This window comes from Petaurus breviceps, unplaced genomic scaffold (assembly GCF_028583685.1).
Source record: "Petaurus breviceps papuanus isolate PSGF00001 unplaced genomic scaffold, PetGlider_PUasm1.0 76, whole genome shotgun sequence".
Lineage (NCBI taxonomy): Eukaryota > Metazoa > Chordata > Mammalia > Diprotodontia > Petauridae > Petaurus > Petaurus breviceps.
In genome coordinates this window covers 13,659,314-13,674,336 of record NW_027186473.1, presented here as the reverse complement: position 1 = coordinate 13,674,336, position 15,023 = coordinate 13,659,314, and the positions used below count along the sequence as shown (strand labels likewise).

The 15,023-nt window shown below is 37.1% G+C and overlaps 2 protein-coding genes across 8 annotated transcripts in view; one reads left to right on the top strand and one right to left on the bottom strand.

Annotated features, from left to right (window-relative positions):
- AASDH (aminoadipate-semialdehyde dehydrogenase) overlaps positions 1-4,476 on the top strand; it is a 31,217-nt gene extending 26,741 nt beyond the window's left edge. For all 5 annotated transcript variants that reach the window (XM_069105280.1, XM_069105279.1, XM_069105277.1 and 2 more), the window contains exon 15: positions 2,014-4,476. In XM_069105280.1, coding sequence (XP_068961381.1) covers positions 2,014-2,418 — 405 coding nt within the window. In that variant the 3' untranslated portion in view covers positions 2,419-4,476. The remainder of the gene's footprint in view (positions 1-2,013) is intronic.
- A 1,690-nt stretch (positions 4,477-6,166) lies between these two features.
- CRACD (capping protein inhibiting regulator of actin dynamics) overlaps positions 6,167-15,023 on the bottom strand; it is a 297,291-nt gene continuing 288,434 nt past the window's right edge. For all 3 annotated transcript variants that reach the window (XM_069105267.1, XM_069105268.1, XM_069105269.1), the window contains exons 9-11: positions 8,887-9,077; positions 7,146-7,308; positions 6,167-6,462 (exon numbers count right to left, since the gene is read on the bottom strand). In XM_069105267.1, coding sequence (XP_068961368.1) covers positions 6,302-6,462; positions 7,146-7,308; positions 8,887-9,077 — 515 coding nt within the window. In that variant the 3' untranslated portion in view covers positions 6,167-6,301. The remainder of the gene's footprint in view (positions 6,463-7,145; positions 7,309-8,886; positions 9,078-15,023) is intronic.

The window sequence follows — 15,023 nt, the reverse complement described above, 5'->3', positions numbered from 1 at the left end:
TAGAATTCCCTCTTCTCCCATTTTAATTTGTTTAAAAATGTATCTTTTTGATGCCTTTTAATTTTACTTCAGTCATGGCAGGGAGGGAACTTCCCCTTAACCTTCTCCTCCCCTATCATTTAACTTTGCAACAAAGAAAAACAGTTAAGCAAAAGCACCTGTTTACAGTGCCTCAGGTAATGTATATATAACATTCAGCATTAGTAGTCCCTTGTTGTTCCCTGCTGCAGTTGAGGGAATTGGGGGGGTAGTAGATTTCATCATTGGTTTTTCAATGATTCAAGGTACAGTTTCCTTTTAATTAATTTTTATTTACATTGTTGTAGTCATTATATCTGTTGTTCTTTTGGTTCTGTTTACTTTGCATCAGTTCATTAAACTCTTCCCAATTCTGAATTCCTTGTATTTGTTACTCTTTTCATAGATTTTTGAGTGATAAATGGTGCTATGGTGGCTGCCAGAGACTCCATCAAGAGGCTTACTGTACTTAGTTTGTTCATTCTCCCTCTCCCTCTCCCTCTAAATTTGTAAATAAATATTTCCAGTGGAGAGCATTGTATTATCATTTTTTTTGTTTATGAAATACTCAAGATGTCCCTGACTCCTAGGCATAACGATAAAGTTTAATATGTAAATAGGGTCTTTACCTACCAAGTGCTTTAACAGAGATCCTGTGAGATTGCTACAGTAGAAGGAAGTGTAGGGAGAGGCCTGTGGGGCTTTTCATCACCCCCCTTTCATAGATAAGACCCTAAGAGGCTAAGTGACTCACCTAAGATCTTGTAGTTGTGGACAGAATTGAAGCAAGGAGCTATCTGGATTCTGAACCTATTGCTTTTTCACTAGACTGTACAGTTACTAAAACATTGCTTCAGACTTCTAGGTTTGCTTCATTTTTCCCAATCACTTAGTCCCCAAAAGTAGCCTTGTTCATGATAACATAGATATATTTCTTGGAGATTAGCAAGCCATATGCTTTCCTGGCTGGGGTGGGAAAAGGGGAGGGAAAAGAAAGGGAGGGGAGAGTGTAGTGGGGAAGGTAGGGGAAGGTTGTGTGTGTGCCTAAAAACATGGAGGGTCAGTTCACCATGGAAAGAACTACATTAATAGTTGTCCAGTTTTCAGTTTAAATTCTCTCTTCTCAGATTATGGGAATGTTAATTCCAAGATAACTGCTCTTACAAATTGTACTGCAAGATCATATTATAAATAAACTCATATTATATTAAGGTCCTTGCGGTACCTCCAGTAATAAACTCTTAAATGTGGTCCTAGATGAGCACACCTTAGTCTGTTTTCTGTGGTGTAGACAGTCATGTAGTATAGCCTAATTTGTTCCCAGGGGTGGGGAACCTGGGACCTCAGGGCCACATGTGGCCCTCTAGGTCAAGTGTGGACTTTTGACTGAACCCTTTGACTGAATCCAAACTTGACAGAACAAATCAAGTGACTTGTACAAAGTCACAAAGATTAGGACAGGAAGTAGAAAGGGAGTTAGAACCTTTGATTCCCAGTCTAGGCTATTTTCCTATGTATTAGATTGGCTTGTCTTTTTGCCCCTATTGTCTTGTACGCAATTAAGTGTTTTTTAAAAGGATTTGTTTTGTAAAACTTGGACTCAATCAAAAGACTGCACCCAAGGACCACCACATGTGGCCTCCAGGCTGCAGGTTCCACTCCCTTATCTAGGCTTTGCTACTAGAAAGAAGGTTTAATGTGGGAGGTTATTTAATCAGGGAAAGACAGAAACAGATATTTTGTGTTTCATTAAACGACAGTGTTAAGACTCCAAAACACTTTCATTATGTGTAAGTACTACAACATTAGCTTGGGGGGATGGTGCTTTTGATAGCAATTCCTTAACATATTCTTTCACTGAAGTTAACTATTAAGTTCGTGACATTTATCTTTAATGTTCATTAAAAACTTGTCTGTAGAACTTATGAACATTTAATTTTAAGATTAACTATAGAGATATAAATAGTTGACCATTATTTTTTTATCATTCTATAGGTCTGGCAAGTCTCTACTAATGGACCAGTTTTTTCATCCCCATGCATCTCTGATTCCGTGAAGCAAGAAGTCTTTTTTGGCTCCCATGATTGCTTCATCTACTGTTATAACATGGAAGGACGTTTCCAGTGGAAATTTGAAGCTACTGCAAGTATATATGGAACACCATTTACTTTCCACAGTCATAATCTAAGCAATGAAATGTTGCTAGCAGCAACATCTACTGATGGAAAATTGTGGATATTGGATGCTAAAAGAGGACAGTTACAAACAGTACATAAGCTTCCTAGAGAAGTTTTCTCATCTCCTGTGGTCTGGCAATCAATGCTCGTTGTTGGGTGTCGAGATGATTATGTTTATTGTCTGGATTTGTTGGGTGTTACTGAAAAAAACCATCAGAAATAACCAGCCTGCAGTCCTTTAGTGTTATTATCAGTACCAAGTGGATAGAAACTATTTGTTTTACATGTGCAGACAGATGTCCTGATGTATTGTCCATATCAAAGACATTTTGGTTAATAAATGTTTTATCAGGGAATGACCATTTTGAACGTCTTCTGGTTGACAGGCCATAATTATTGCAGAAGCTGTCGAATGAGCTGGTTGCACAAGTCATGCTCACTAATAGTTCTGTTTCCCACTGTGTATGATAGTCAATATATGCCATCAGGTGTCTCAGTTCAAAAGATGTTGGGCCTGGAAATGGAGAATCAAGTGACTTGTACAAAGTCACAAAGATTAGGATAGGAAGTAGAAGGGGAATTACAACTTTTGATTCCCAGTCTAGGCTATTTTCCTGTGTATTAGATTTGTTTGTCTTTTTGCTCCTATTGTACACAATAAGTGTTTTTTTTAAATGCTTGTTGAATTGGGTAGTATGGCAGCAGGATACTCAATAAGTACAATTTGTTTGCTTGCTGTTGTGCTGTTGGTTTATTCTTTCTCAGTGAGATTTATAGTACACTTGGGATTTTATTGTCAAGGATGTGTGATCTTTTTATAAGTGAACGAGGTTCCTATATTAGGAAGTAAAATTACTGGATGATTTTGGTTAACCTATTCTCTATCATTTTCTCTTTTTGCTACCATCTTCCTGAGGACTGTTAATTTATTCTTTTATGGGCTTTAACTCTTAATTTAACTTAAGTGTTTTCTCACATATATATTTTATGTCAACTGTGAGAAAAGTTTAATTACTTCAAAAAACTGCTCAATTACTTTTCCTGAAATCTCACAGCACATGATTCAAGGTAATTTCTTAACAAAATGCCTGTGAATATAGCTACAGTAGTGACGCAAGTAATAGTAACAGGACATCCTGCTGATTTTCTGCCTGTCCTCCACCCCTAGATTGATAATCCACCATTGTGAATAATGTAATCTGTCTACAAATACCCTGTAAAGCTTACCCACATTAGGATTTTTTTTTTTGTGACCTTACCAAGTTCTTGAATTGGTTTCTGGTCCATGTTAGATGAATTCCATTTGGAATACAAATTAAATTTCTTTTTACTGCTAGGTACTTAATTTTTTTTCCATAACTAATGAAAACTATCACGAAATATTGCCTAAAATGAAAATATTCCAAAATATTCTAGTCTAACAACTGTTACAAGTGGATTTAATGAAATTCCATTTTCAGATAATCAATGAAAACACTAGATAAAAACTGCATTTTGAAATGAGATCATCTTGCTACTGAAGCACTTACAGATTTTTTTATTGAAAGACCTTCTCCTTCCCTTTTCCCCCAACCATAACGGACAATTTACATTAAAATCATATACAACCAAAATCTATAATTAAAATTACAGTAATGTATCTTCTTATCATCTCTTGACTTGATTTTATTGTTGGTAAAACATTGCTGGGCACCTGTAGCTTTCTAAAGATTCTGATTTGAAATAAGTAAAACTAAGAAGAGACAAAATTCATACTGTACATTTGCTGATAACTGACTGAATTATAATTTAGTAGGAATTAATGAACATATATAAGAAACAATTATACTTGAAAAATTTTAAAAGTAAACAAAAAACTCAGTTATACACATGTTTCCTAATTTTATACATAATTCTATGAACAAAAGTTAATGATATATAATCTTGTCAAAAGAAGAGTATGTAAATGGCTAAAGGTATAAAAAACACACACACACCCCAGTATATTCCAACATAGTGGTCATCAGTTTTTTAAACATTCTTGTCGACTCTTAATAGATTGATCAGTAACTTAAAAAACAACAACAGCATAATTCCCAATTGCTGATCAAAAATGACTACAACAAAAGTAAAGCAAAGTAATACTTCATTGGTATTTAGTGCAAATTTGGAGTGATTTTTACATGAGATGTTAAACATGTACACTTTAAAATTGTTCAAAGCCAAGTACTATGAATGACATTAATTTACTCTTGTTGTCTTAGACTCTGGAAGCTATTCAATAGATTTTTTTAAAAAATAAGTTTAACAATCCTTTTTATTTTGGTGATTTTTGATCTCTCAGTTTTGTCCTAAGCTTTTGAAACAGTAAGAACTTCCTGACATTCTTTGTAATAACTTGTGCTTCTTTCCATTACCAAGCTCTGACTTTTATGTGATCCAAAGCCAACAGACTGGAGGAAAAAGAACACCAATTCACTGTAGGAATTAGTGTAACTAGAATTCCAGGACCTTAAATGGAGATTCTCATCAAGAAACATCACTTTAGTGGGTAAACCACTGAAATCAACAAATGCATTTCATCTACAATTTTTAAACATGGACATTGGGATTTAGAACATGCAGAGAAATATCAACTGCTTCTGATGTCATGAAACTTCAAATTTAGAATGACTAACCACCTAATGGTCCAATTTGTATGAGAATAAACCCAACTTGTAAGAATATAGCCACTTTGTTTTACCAGATCGGCCAGTTGCCACAGCTGAGGAAAGGAGAATGCTAGCTAGTTGGTAAATAACTTTGTTTCCCTCTTTACTTGATACTGAAGATAAGCCTAAGAGAAAGTAATGATGAATGCTAATAACAGGTTTTGTTAGAAGGGGAATCCTGTTACATGTTTCTGAAGGACTGGAATATATCTTTTGGAATTAGAATCTACAGGTAAAGGGAATAGGGAAATACTACATATTAAAAATTGTGGAAAAATTTTGACCTTTTTGGTATGCAGTAGATGCCAAAGGATTTAAAAAAACATTACATCGCTGACTTTGAGACCACCAAGTTCTTTCTTTGTTTACGTGTTTGGGAGCAAAAAACAAAGCCTTTAAGATGAACTTAAGCCTATAAAATTTTTTATATTTAAGGTTGCAAGGTATAAATCTTTGAATTTACATCCTACTGTGTGACTCCAAATTTGAATGGCTAACTTAGGAAACCTATTTTAGTCTGCATTTCTTGAGGAGATCCCCAAGTGTCAGGGGCATAAGGTCTTAAACAAGAGATCTAGTATAATGCCTTTCTTTTTATTTTTCAAATAAGGAAACCTACTGAAAGCCTAGTGAAGTGACTTGCCCAAGATTGTTGTCCAGGCCAAGGTCATTTTTTAATGAGTATAATTAGAACAGCCTTTCTTCTCTGTGCCCCAAATTTAAAGGCTGCTTTGGGTTAATTTTTAAAGGTATTCTTCTTCTGTGGTTCCCTTTCCTATAGGGGACTTAAAAATTGGGAATTTGGGGGGAAATTCATGAAAATAGGATTTAGGTATTATATAGAAAGTTTTCTCCAAACTCAAGTCTGCAGAAGTAAAGGAAGAGGCTTTGGAGCCATACCACTCCTAGTTGCTGCCAGATGCCCACTCCATATTTGGAACCTTTGGGAAAGATATCCCTTTCTGGGTTTATGTTACCCTTTCATCACCTATAGAAAAGTATAGATACCCTCCCAAGCTCTAGCAGTTTTGTATTTAGTTTAAAGGGTCATGTAAGAAAATATGCATCAAAAAGTGGCCAAAGTATATGTTATTATTAGAAAGAGGGAGGGGTAGTGGGAAAGCAATAGGGAGAGGTAATTGGCCTGGAGCTTTACCTATGGCCCCATGGACAGAGTTTTGTCTTCAGAAATGGGAGGCTCTCAGGACTTTAAGCCCTACAGTTGTGCAAATGCTTTTTTTTTTTTTTAAATAGTGAATTACATAAAGAAACAACAGTTCAGTTTCTAATAGTTATTTTGGATCCTGTAGGACATGCTTCTTTTCCTGCTCAAGTTCTTCACCCCACGTAAAAAAAAAATAAATAAAAAGGGCAAAGGAGGAGTTGTCAGTAAGCAATATGAGTAAGCACAAGTGACTACTTAATAATCTGTGGACAGTCACTCCAAGCCTTTGCTTTCCTTTTGGCCAAGGCCAGCCAGGCTGGTTCTGTTGACACTGGGGCAGCATCTGGTGTGGAGAATCTCTTTGGGACTTCTTTCACCAATGATGCAGGCATAGCAGAATCTGAGATGTCCACTGGATTTGGAGAGTGTTTTTGGTGTTTTGAAAACCAAGAAGAGGAAAAGAAAAAAAAAGGAAAAAAATCAGTACAATGCAGATAATTGTCCTATATCAGCAGACCCTTGTCACCTCATGCAGTGGCTGTACAGTAAGTAACTTTTGGGAGTGTGCATGTGGGAAAGATAGAGTTAGCCAGAAGGAGAAAATGGAACATCTCTTAACATGTGGAAGAATTGAGGAACTGGGAAACAAGGAAACTTGGCTTGCATCTGACACAGAATTACATGGGCCACAGCATAGTCGCTTCTAATGTTTTTGAATCTAATTTCTAAGAACCAAAATTCTATAGGAAGAAGCTTTGTACACTGCTAAAAAGAAATGGGTCAGTTTTGTCATTCTGGTCACAACCAGTGAATTCATTAAGAACAAAGTACTTCTTGTATACATTGTAGAGAAAATTCTTACGATTACTGGTTACCACTAATGGTCCCCTCCCAACTCTAAAATTTTATGGTTCTATGATCACTGGAGTGGGTAAGCCAATGGAAACTACTATCATGTTTTACTCACTAGATGAGAAAAATCAGAACAAAATTAACATGATACTATACATAATCCTTACATTAAATCTTATCAAGGGAGAAGGCTAGATGGCAGTTCTATTTATTGAACCCCATGAAGCAAGTGGACATTCTGACCTGTCACAGATGTAGGAAGAGTGTTGGATTTCTTCAGTTGCTCTCTGCGCTCTAGCCTGGAGACAGCGGTCTCAATCTTCTTCTCATCTTCCTGAGCAGTAGATTTATGGAGGGAACCTGTCCTGCTAATATTGCTGCTTTCAGGCTGCTGGCTGACTCCAGCCTAGAAGGCAAAGGGGGAAAATATCCTGTCAAAGTGAAGGTTCCTTTCATTCCCAGTGGCCCCTACCCTGGACGTGTACTGGAACCTGGTTGGACGGGCTGGAGAGATGATTTTTGATTTTCAGTATGAGCATTTATACCTCAGATATTAGCTAATGCTACAAATCAGGGAATACTTTATTGTTTTGTCAATTATCTGGACTTTAAAAAGTGATGGAGAAAATGTTTCTAAAACATATTAAACTTAAAAGTTTGTACATTTGTGGGTGGGGAAAGAGCCAGTTGTTAAACACCAACACAACCCTTCCTGTAGCTGCCCCCCAAATTTAGATGGTTAAGATAAAAATAAGGAATATAGATTCCCCTTTGGATCTCTTGGCGTCTCCTCCCCATTGTCAGTAAGCTGGTGAAAGATGGGCATCTGAGCTTTTTGGTGCTCGCATCAATTTCTTTATCTCCTCTCTAATATCCTCTTGAACATATGTCAGTGCAGGATGACTGAAGTAGGAAAATGCTTTCTTCTGGCTCTTGAGTATGATAAACCACAGAATGAGGTCTTCAGAGGCAACTACTTGCTCTTTTTTCTCCTCACTTAATAGTATTTCATTTTTTTCCAATCACGTGTAAAGACAGTTTTCAACATTCACTTTTATAAGATTTTGAGTTCCAATTTTTCTTCTCCCTCTCTTTCCCTTCTTCCCCTTCCCCAAGATGGCAAGCAATATACTATAGGTTATACATGTCCAATCATATTAAACATATTTCCACATTAGTCATGTTGTGAAAGAAGAATCAGAACAAAAGGGAAAAAAACATGAGAAAGAAAAAACAAAAAAGTGAAAACAGTATGCTTTGATCTACATTCAGACTATAGTTATTTCTCTGGATATGGATAGCATTTTCCATTATGAGTCTTGGAATTGTCTTAGATCACTGTATTGCTGAAAAGAGCTAAGTCTATCTATCATGGTTAATCATCACACCATGTTGCTGTTACTGTGTACAATATTCTCCTGATTCTGCTCATTTCACTCAGCATCAGTTCATGCAAGTCTTTCCAGGTTAACCACTTGCTCTTCTAACCCCACTGACCTAAATCAGGATATTTCTTTCTTATGTCCTATTCTTCACTATATAAGAAAAATGCTATGTTAGTAATGATATGCCTCCATGCAATCTTACCAAATAAGATTATTGCCTGTTGAAACCACAGTGATTTCACAGGGTAAATGTTTTTCCTTGTTTAACCTTTAAAAATGAGTTTTTCTGCCCAATATCTTTTTTTTTCTTTTTTCCACTCAGCTTTCCACTTTCTTCCTATCCACCACCTAAACTGGTCTAAAAAAAGGAAATGGTGATGGAGTCTTGGAGCTATTACTTTTGAGTGGATGTTGAGTCTAACATATCATGAATATGGGGATAGCTTTTAGGGGATTCAAGATTGAGGGGCTTTGAGTGCTACACAGAATGTACAAAAAATTGAGCTCAGTGAAAAAATATAAGGCCCTACAACTCAATCCAAAAAATGTGTTAAATTCTACTTTGTGCAAAGCACTACTCTCTCAGATGGTCTACTTACATTGTTTTTAGATACTCTTTCTGCTTGTTTGTTCTCTCTGGCTTGCTTTCTCTCCTCTCTGGTGGCCTGCTGCTCCCTGAAACCTTTTTGCTTCTGCAGTGCTAACGTAACCCACTGTGGCTGGGCAGTCTCAGTTTTTTCCATCGATTTCGAGCCTTCTAACGAGTGCCAGCTCTGAAGCACTGGCTTTTCTGTGGAAAAGAAAAAAGCAAAGAAAGATATGATTTTCAATGAAAGACAACCACTCACTTCATCGCAGTCCCCACAGAACATCATATTCTGAGTCGGTGCTTCAACTTGATCTCACTTCAAGATCTCATGAAATACCTTTTCTAAGACAAAAAAGGCATCATATCACAGTGAAGAAACTACCCTCCCTAAACTCGAATACTGCAAAAGCTGTTAGATTCCAGCAACGTGAGTACTCCTTACACCAAGAAAAAAGATTCAATCTGTCTGTCTTTGCAATCTCTTTGAGCTTTGGTGGCCAGTGAAAATCATTCTAAGGTGGCCACTCTGGGGATAAAGCTAGTCTGCTTCTATTATTACTGGATCCATACTTGAAACCTTTCCAGCTTGTCAGGTCTGGCCAGAGTTTGTCCTCCCTTACTAAAGCCTTCTTGGACCCCGGGCCACTTTTATCCATGGCACAATGAGCCATCAGGACATGGTTGTGGAAGATCCTTCCTCCCAAAATTGGCATGGAAAAAATGACTTCTATAATATACTTTGATTGGGTAGGATTTATTCCAGGAATGCAAGGGTGGTTCAATATCAGGAAAACTATCAGTATAATTGATTACATCAACATCAAAACTAGCAGAAACCATATGATTATCTCAATAGATGCAGAAAAGGCTTTTGACAAAATACAACACTCATTCCTATTAAAAACACTAGGAAGTAAAGGAATAAATGGAGTGTTCTTTAAAATAATAACTAGCATCTACCTAAAACCATCAGCAGGTATTATATGTAATGGGGATAAGCTAGAAGTATTTCCAATAAGATCAAGGGTGAAACAAGGATGTCTATCATCACCCCTCTTATTCAATTTGGTACTAGAAATGTTAGCAGTAGAAATAAGAGAAAAAAAAGAAATTGAAGGAATCAAATTAGGCAAAGAAGAGACTAAGCTATCACCCTTTGCAGATGATATGATGATATACTAAGAGAATCCTAGAGAATCAAGTAAAAAACTACTTGAGATAATAAACAAATTTGGCAAAGTTGCAGGATATAAAATAAACCCACATAAGTCCTCAGCATTCCTATATATCTCTAATGAAATCCAACAGCAAGAGATAGAAAGAAAAATCCCATTTAAAGTTACTGTACACATTATAAAATATAAATATATAATATATTTATATATTATAAATTATATAATATTATATAATATATTATATGTATAATATAAAACATTATAAAATAAACAAACCCAGTACTTATATGAACACAATTACAAAACACTTCACACAAAATCAGATCTAACTAATTGGAAAAACATCAATTGCTCATGGCTGGGTGCTAATATAATAGAAACAACAATTTTATCTAAATTAAATTACATATTTAGCACCATACCAATCAATCTACCAAAAAATTACTTTGTAGAACTAGAAAAAATAGTAGCAAAATTCATTTGGAAGAACAAAAGGTCCAGAATAACAAGGCAATTAATTAAAAGAAATGCTAAGGAAGGTGGCCTAGCCATACCAGATTTTAATCTGTATTATAAAGCAGCAGTCATTAAAACTACTTGGTACTGGCTGAGGAATAGAGAAGTGGATCAATAGAATAGATTGGGTACATGAGACTCAGCAGCCAATGACTACAGTAATCTACTGTTTGATAAACCCAAAGACCCCAGTTTTGGGGATAAGAACGCACTATTTGACAAAAACTGCTGGGAAAACTGGAACATAGTATGGCAAAAATTGGGTGTAAACCACTATCTAACACCATATACCAAAATAAAGTCAAAATTGGTGCATGATCTAGGTATAAAGGCCAATACTGTAAGCAATCTGGGAGAACAAGGGATAGTTTACCTGTCAGATCTATGGAGAGGGGAAGACTTCATGATGAAACAAGAGTTAGAGAGCATTATAAAATGCAAAATGGATAATTTTGATTACATTAAATTGAAAAGCTTCTGTACAAATAAAGGCAATGTTACCAAGATTAGGAGGGAAGTGGAAAATTGGGAAAGAATTTTTAAAACCAGTGTCTCTGATAAAGGCCTCATTTCTAAAATATACAAAGAATTGAGTTCAATCTATAAGAATACAAGCCACTCCCCAATTGATAAATGGTCAAAGGATATGAACAGGCAGTTTTCAGAAGCTAAAATTAAAGATATCTACAAGCATATGAAAAAATATTCTAAATCATGATTGATTAGAAAAATGCAAATCAAAACAACTCTGAGGTACCACATCTCACCAGCCAGATTGGCTAAGATGACAAAACAGGAAAATAATAAATGCTGGAGAGGATGTGGAAAAATTGGAACACTAATGCATTGTTGGTGGAGTTGTGAATTGATCCGTCCATTCTGAAGAGCAATCTGGAACTATGCTCAGAGGGCTATAAATAAGTGAATAGCCTTTGACCCAGCAATACCACTTCTATGGTTATATCCCAAAGAGATCAGAGAAGTGGGAGGAGGACCCATGTGTACAAAAATATTCATAGTGGCTCTTTTTGTGGTGGCAAAGAAGTGGAAATCAAGGGGATGCCCATCAATTGGGGAATGGCTGAACAAGTTGTAGTATATGAATGAATATACTACTGTGCTATAAGAAATGAGGAGCAGACAGACTTCATAACAACCTGGAGAGGCAGAACCAGGAGAAATCTATACACAATCACAGACACAACGTATGTGTGATGACCTACTTTGATAGACTGGGCTCCTCTCAGCAATGTAAGGTTATAAGACGATTCCAAAAGACTCATAATGGAAAGAGATATCCACATCCAGAGAAAGAGATGTGGAGTCTGAATGCAGAAACAAACTACTTGCTGTGTCTCTTTTTCTTGTTTTGTTTCTTCTTTCTCCATCAGTTATAATCCTTCTCTACAACCTGACTAATGATTAATGTGAAGATATTTGTAGAGCCTATATTCATGTGTAGCATGCTGCCATGACGTACGGGGGGAGAGGGAGGGGAAGAAAATGTGAAATTCGGGGGCAGAGAAGTGGAGTAGAAACAGGACTTTTGTGCAGCTCTGGCTTCCACCTCCTCCAATATATGTAAAAAATTACTCTAAACAGACTTTAGAACTACAGAACCCACAAAGTGACAGAGAGAAACAAATCTCCTGCTGAAGAAAGCCCGGCAGGCCAGCAGGAAGGGTCCATCACAGTGTGCTGGGAGCCAAGGGCAGTGCTGCCTGAGCCACAGTTTTAGGGTTCCCTAATAAGCAGGGCAACCCCTACAAGCAGAAGCTAGAGCAGACTTCACAAGAGTAAATCACCAGCGGCTGTAGCAGTTTCCAGACTTCTCAATCCATAAATGCCAAAGACAAAGTAAAAGGTCAGAACTTGGTTGGTCCAGGGGAGGATAAAGTGCAGTCTGGCTGCTACCCCCAGAGCGAGAAGCAGAGGAAGTGCGGTGGCTGCAGCTGTGGCCGTGTGGCTTCTAGAGCTCCTGGCCTCAGATTGTAGGGGGACCAAGGGACCATTCAGAGGGTAATCGCTCTTGCTTTGACCTGCTTGGATCCAGATCACGGTCTTGGTGGTGGTCCTGGGGTGTGTGACCAGTGAGCCAGAGCATGTGGGGGCTATCGAGAGGGTGCCCATCTAATAGTTCTGGCAGCTACAAAAACCCTAGTGATTTGGGTCATAGCTCTCTCCATTCTGGAAGCAGAGTTCTACCATGGCAAAGAGCTCAAAAGTCAAGTAATTGGCTGCCAATATGAGCAAGCAATGGAAGCGTAGACGATAGAATCCTTTTTTGGGGACAAAAAGGATCAAGGCATGGAGCAGGAGGAAGACATCGAAGTCAGAACCCCTGCATCAAAAGCCTCCAAGAAAAATATGAATTGGTTACAGGTCATGGAGGAGCTCAAGAAGGATTTTGAAAATCAAGTTAGAGAAGTGGAGGAAAAATTGGGAAGAGAAATGAGAATGATGCAAGAAATCATGAAAAGAGAGTCAACAGTCTGCTAAAGGAGACCCAAAAATACACTAAAGAAAATAACACCTTAAAAAATAGACTAACTCAAATGGCAAAAGAGGCCCAAAAAGCCATTGAGGAGAAGAATGCTTTAAAAAGCCAAATTTGCTAGATGGAAAAGGAATTTCAAAAAGTCACTGAGGAGAATAACTTCTTCAAAATTAGATTGGAGTAATTGGAAGCTAATGACTTTCTGAGAAATCAAGATACTATAAAACAGATCCAAACAAATGAAAAAATAGAAGGCAATGTGAAATATCTCATTGGAAAAACCACTCACCTGGAAAATATATCCAGGAGAGATAATTTAAAAATTGTTGCTCTACCTGAAAGCCACGATCAAAAAAAGAGCCTAGACACCATCTTTCAAGAAATTATCAAGCAAAATTTCCCTGATATTCTAGAACCAGAGGGCAAAATAGAAATTGAAAGAATTCACTGATCACCTCTTGAAAAAGATCCCCAAAAGAAAACCCCTAGGAATATTATAGCCAAATTCCAGAGTTCTCAGGTCAAGGAGAAAATACTGCAAGCAGTCAGGAAGAAACAATTTGAGTATTGTGGAAACACAATCAGGATAATACAAGTCCTAGCAGCTTCTACATTAAGGGATTGGGCGGCTTGGAATATGATATTCCAGAGGTCAAAGGATCTAGGATTTGAAAAGGGATATGGTCAAAGGAGAAAATAGATTAAGTGGGGGCTAGGATAGGATGGAGGGAAATATTGCTAGTTTTCCACAATATAATTACTATGGAAATGATGTAGGTAACTACACATGTACAACCTATATTGAATTGCTTATCTTCCCAGTGGGTGTGGGTTAGGAAGGAAGAAGGGAAAAAATCTGACTCAAAGTTTTAAAAAAAATGTTTAAAAATTTGTTTGTTTTTACATGCAACTGGGAAATAAGATATACAGGTACTAGGGTATAGAAACCCATCTTGCCCTACTAGAAAGCTAGGGTAGTGAAGAGGGAGAAGATAAAAGAGAACAGATTGGGGGAAGGGATATTCAGTAGGCTTGCTATTTTTGGGTGAGGGGTAGGGGAAACACAGGGAGAGAGAAAACATTGTAACTCAAAATCTTGTGGAAATGAATGCTGAAAACTAAAAATAAATAATTTTTTTTTAAAAAGAAAAAATAAAAGAAAATTTAAACTCAAGGGACTGTGGAACTGAATGTTGTAAACAGAGGAAATAAACAAATCAACTTAATTTTTAAAAAAGAAAAAGTTAGTATTCTAGTGACTAGCGGTTCATCTTTTCATGAGGTGCAATATACGTGGAGTATTTTAGAATCTCAGAGTGGTAAAGGAACTAAGGAGGATAGCTAGTATAACTCCCTTATTTTTGAGCTGAGGAGTCAGAGAGGTCCGGAAATCTTATTATTTGCCCTAAGTTATTTCCATAGCTAGGTGGTAGTGGAGATGAGCCTAGAACCCCAGATTTCTCCTAGTTTCATGTACTTTCCATTACACCATGCTGTTTCCCTAGAGTGGGAGACAGGCAAACTGCCAATTCAAGCTCCCTTCTTTTCTTTATCTGTAAGTACCTTTATGTGTCCATGTCACCACAGTCAGAATGTAAACTTCTTGAGGGCAGAGGGCTTTTCTGAACTTGTACCTAGCACATGGCAGCAACTTAAGTGCTTGTGATCTTTTGATATTAATGCTGTAGGAATGTTCACTAAGACACAAAGTACAGAGCATGTCATCTTTTGTTAATGTGAGAATCCAGCCTATTGTATGCTCTAGTTGACAGAAGTCACACCATATTCTGAGCCACATAGGAAGTTCCAGTGTACCCAGTATTGCTTCATTCAGCTTCATTTAGACAAGGTATGTAAAGCTTTTTTTTTTTGCCTTTTGGAGGGCAATTGGGGGTTATGTAACTTGGCCAAGGTTACACGGCTAGTGTTTTTTTTTGTGTGTGTGTGGTTGTGTGTGTG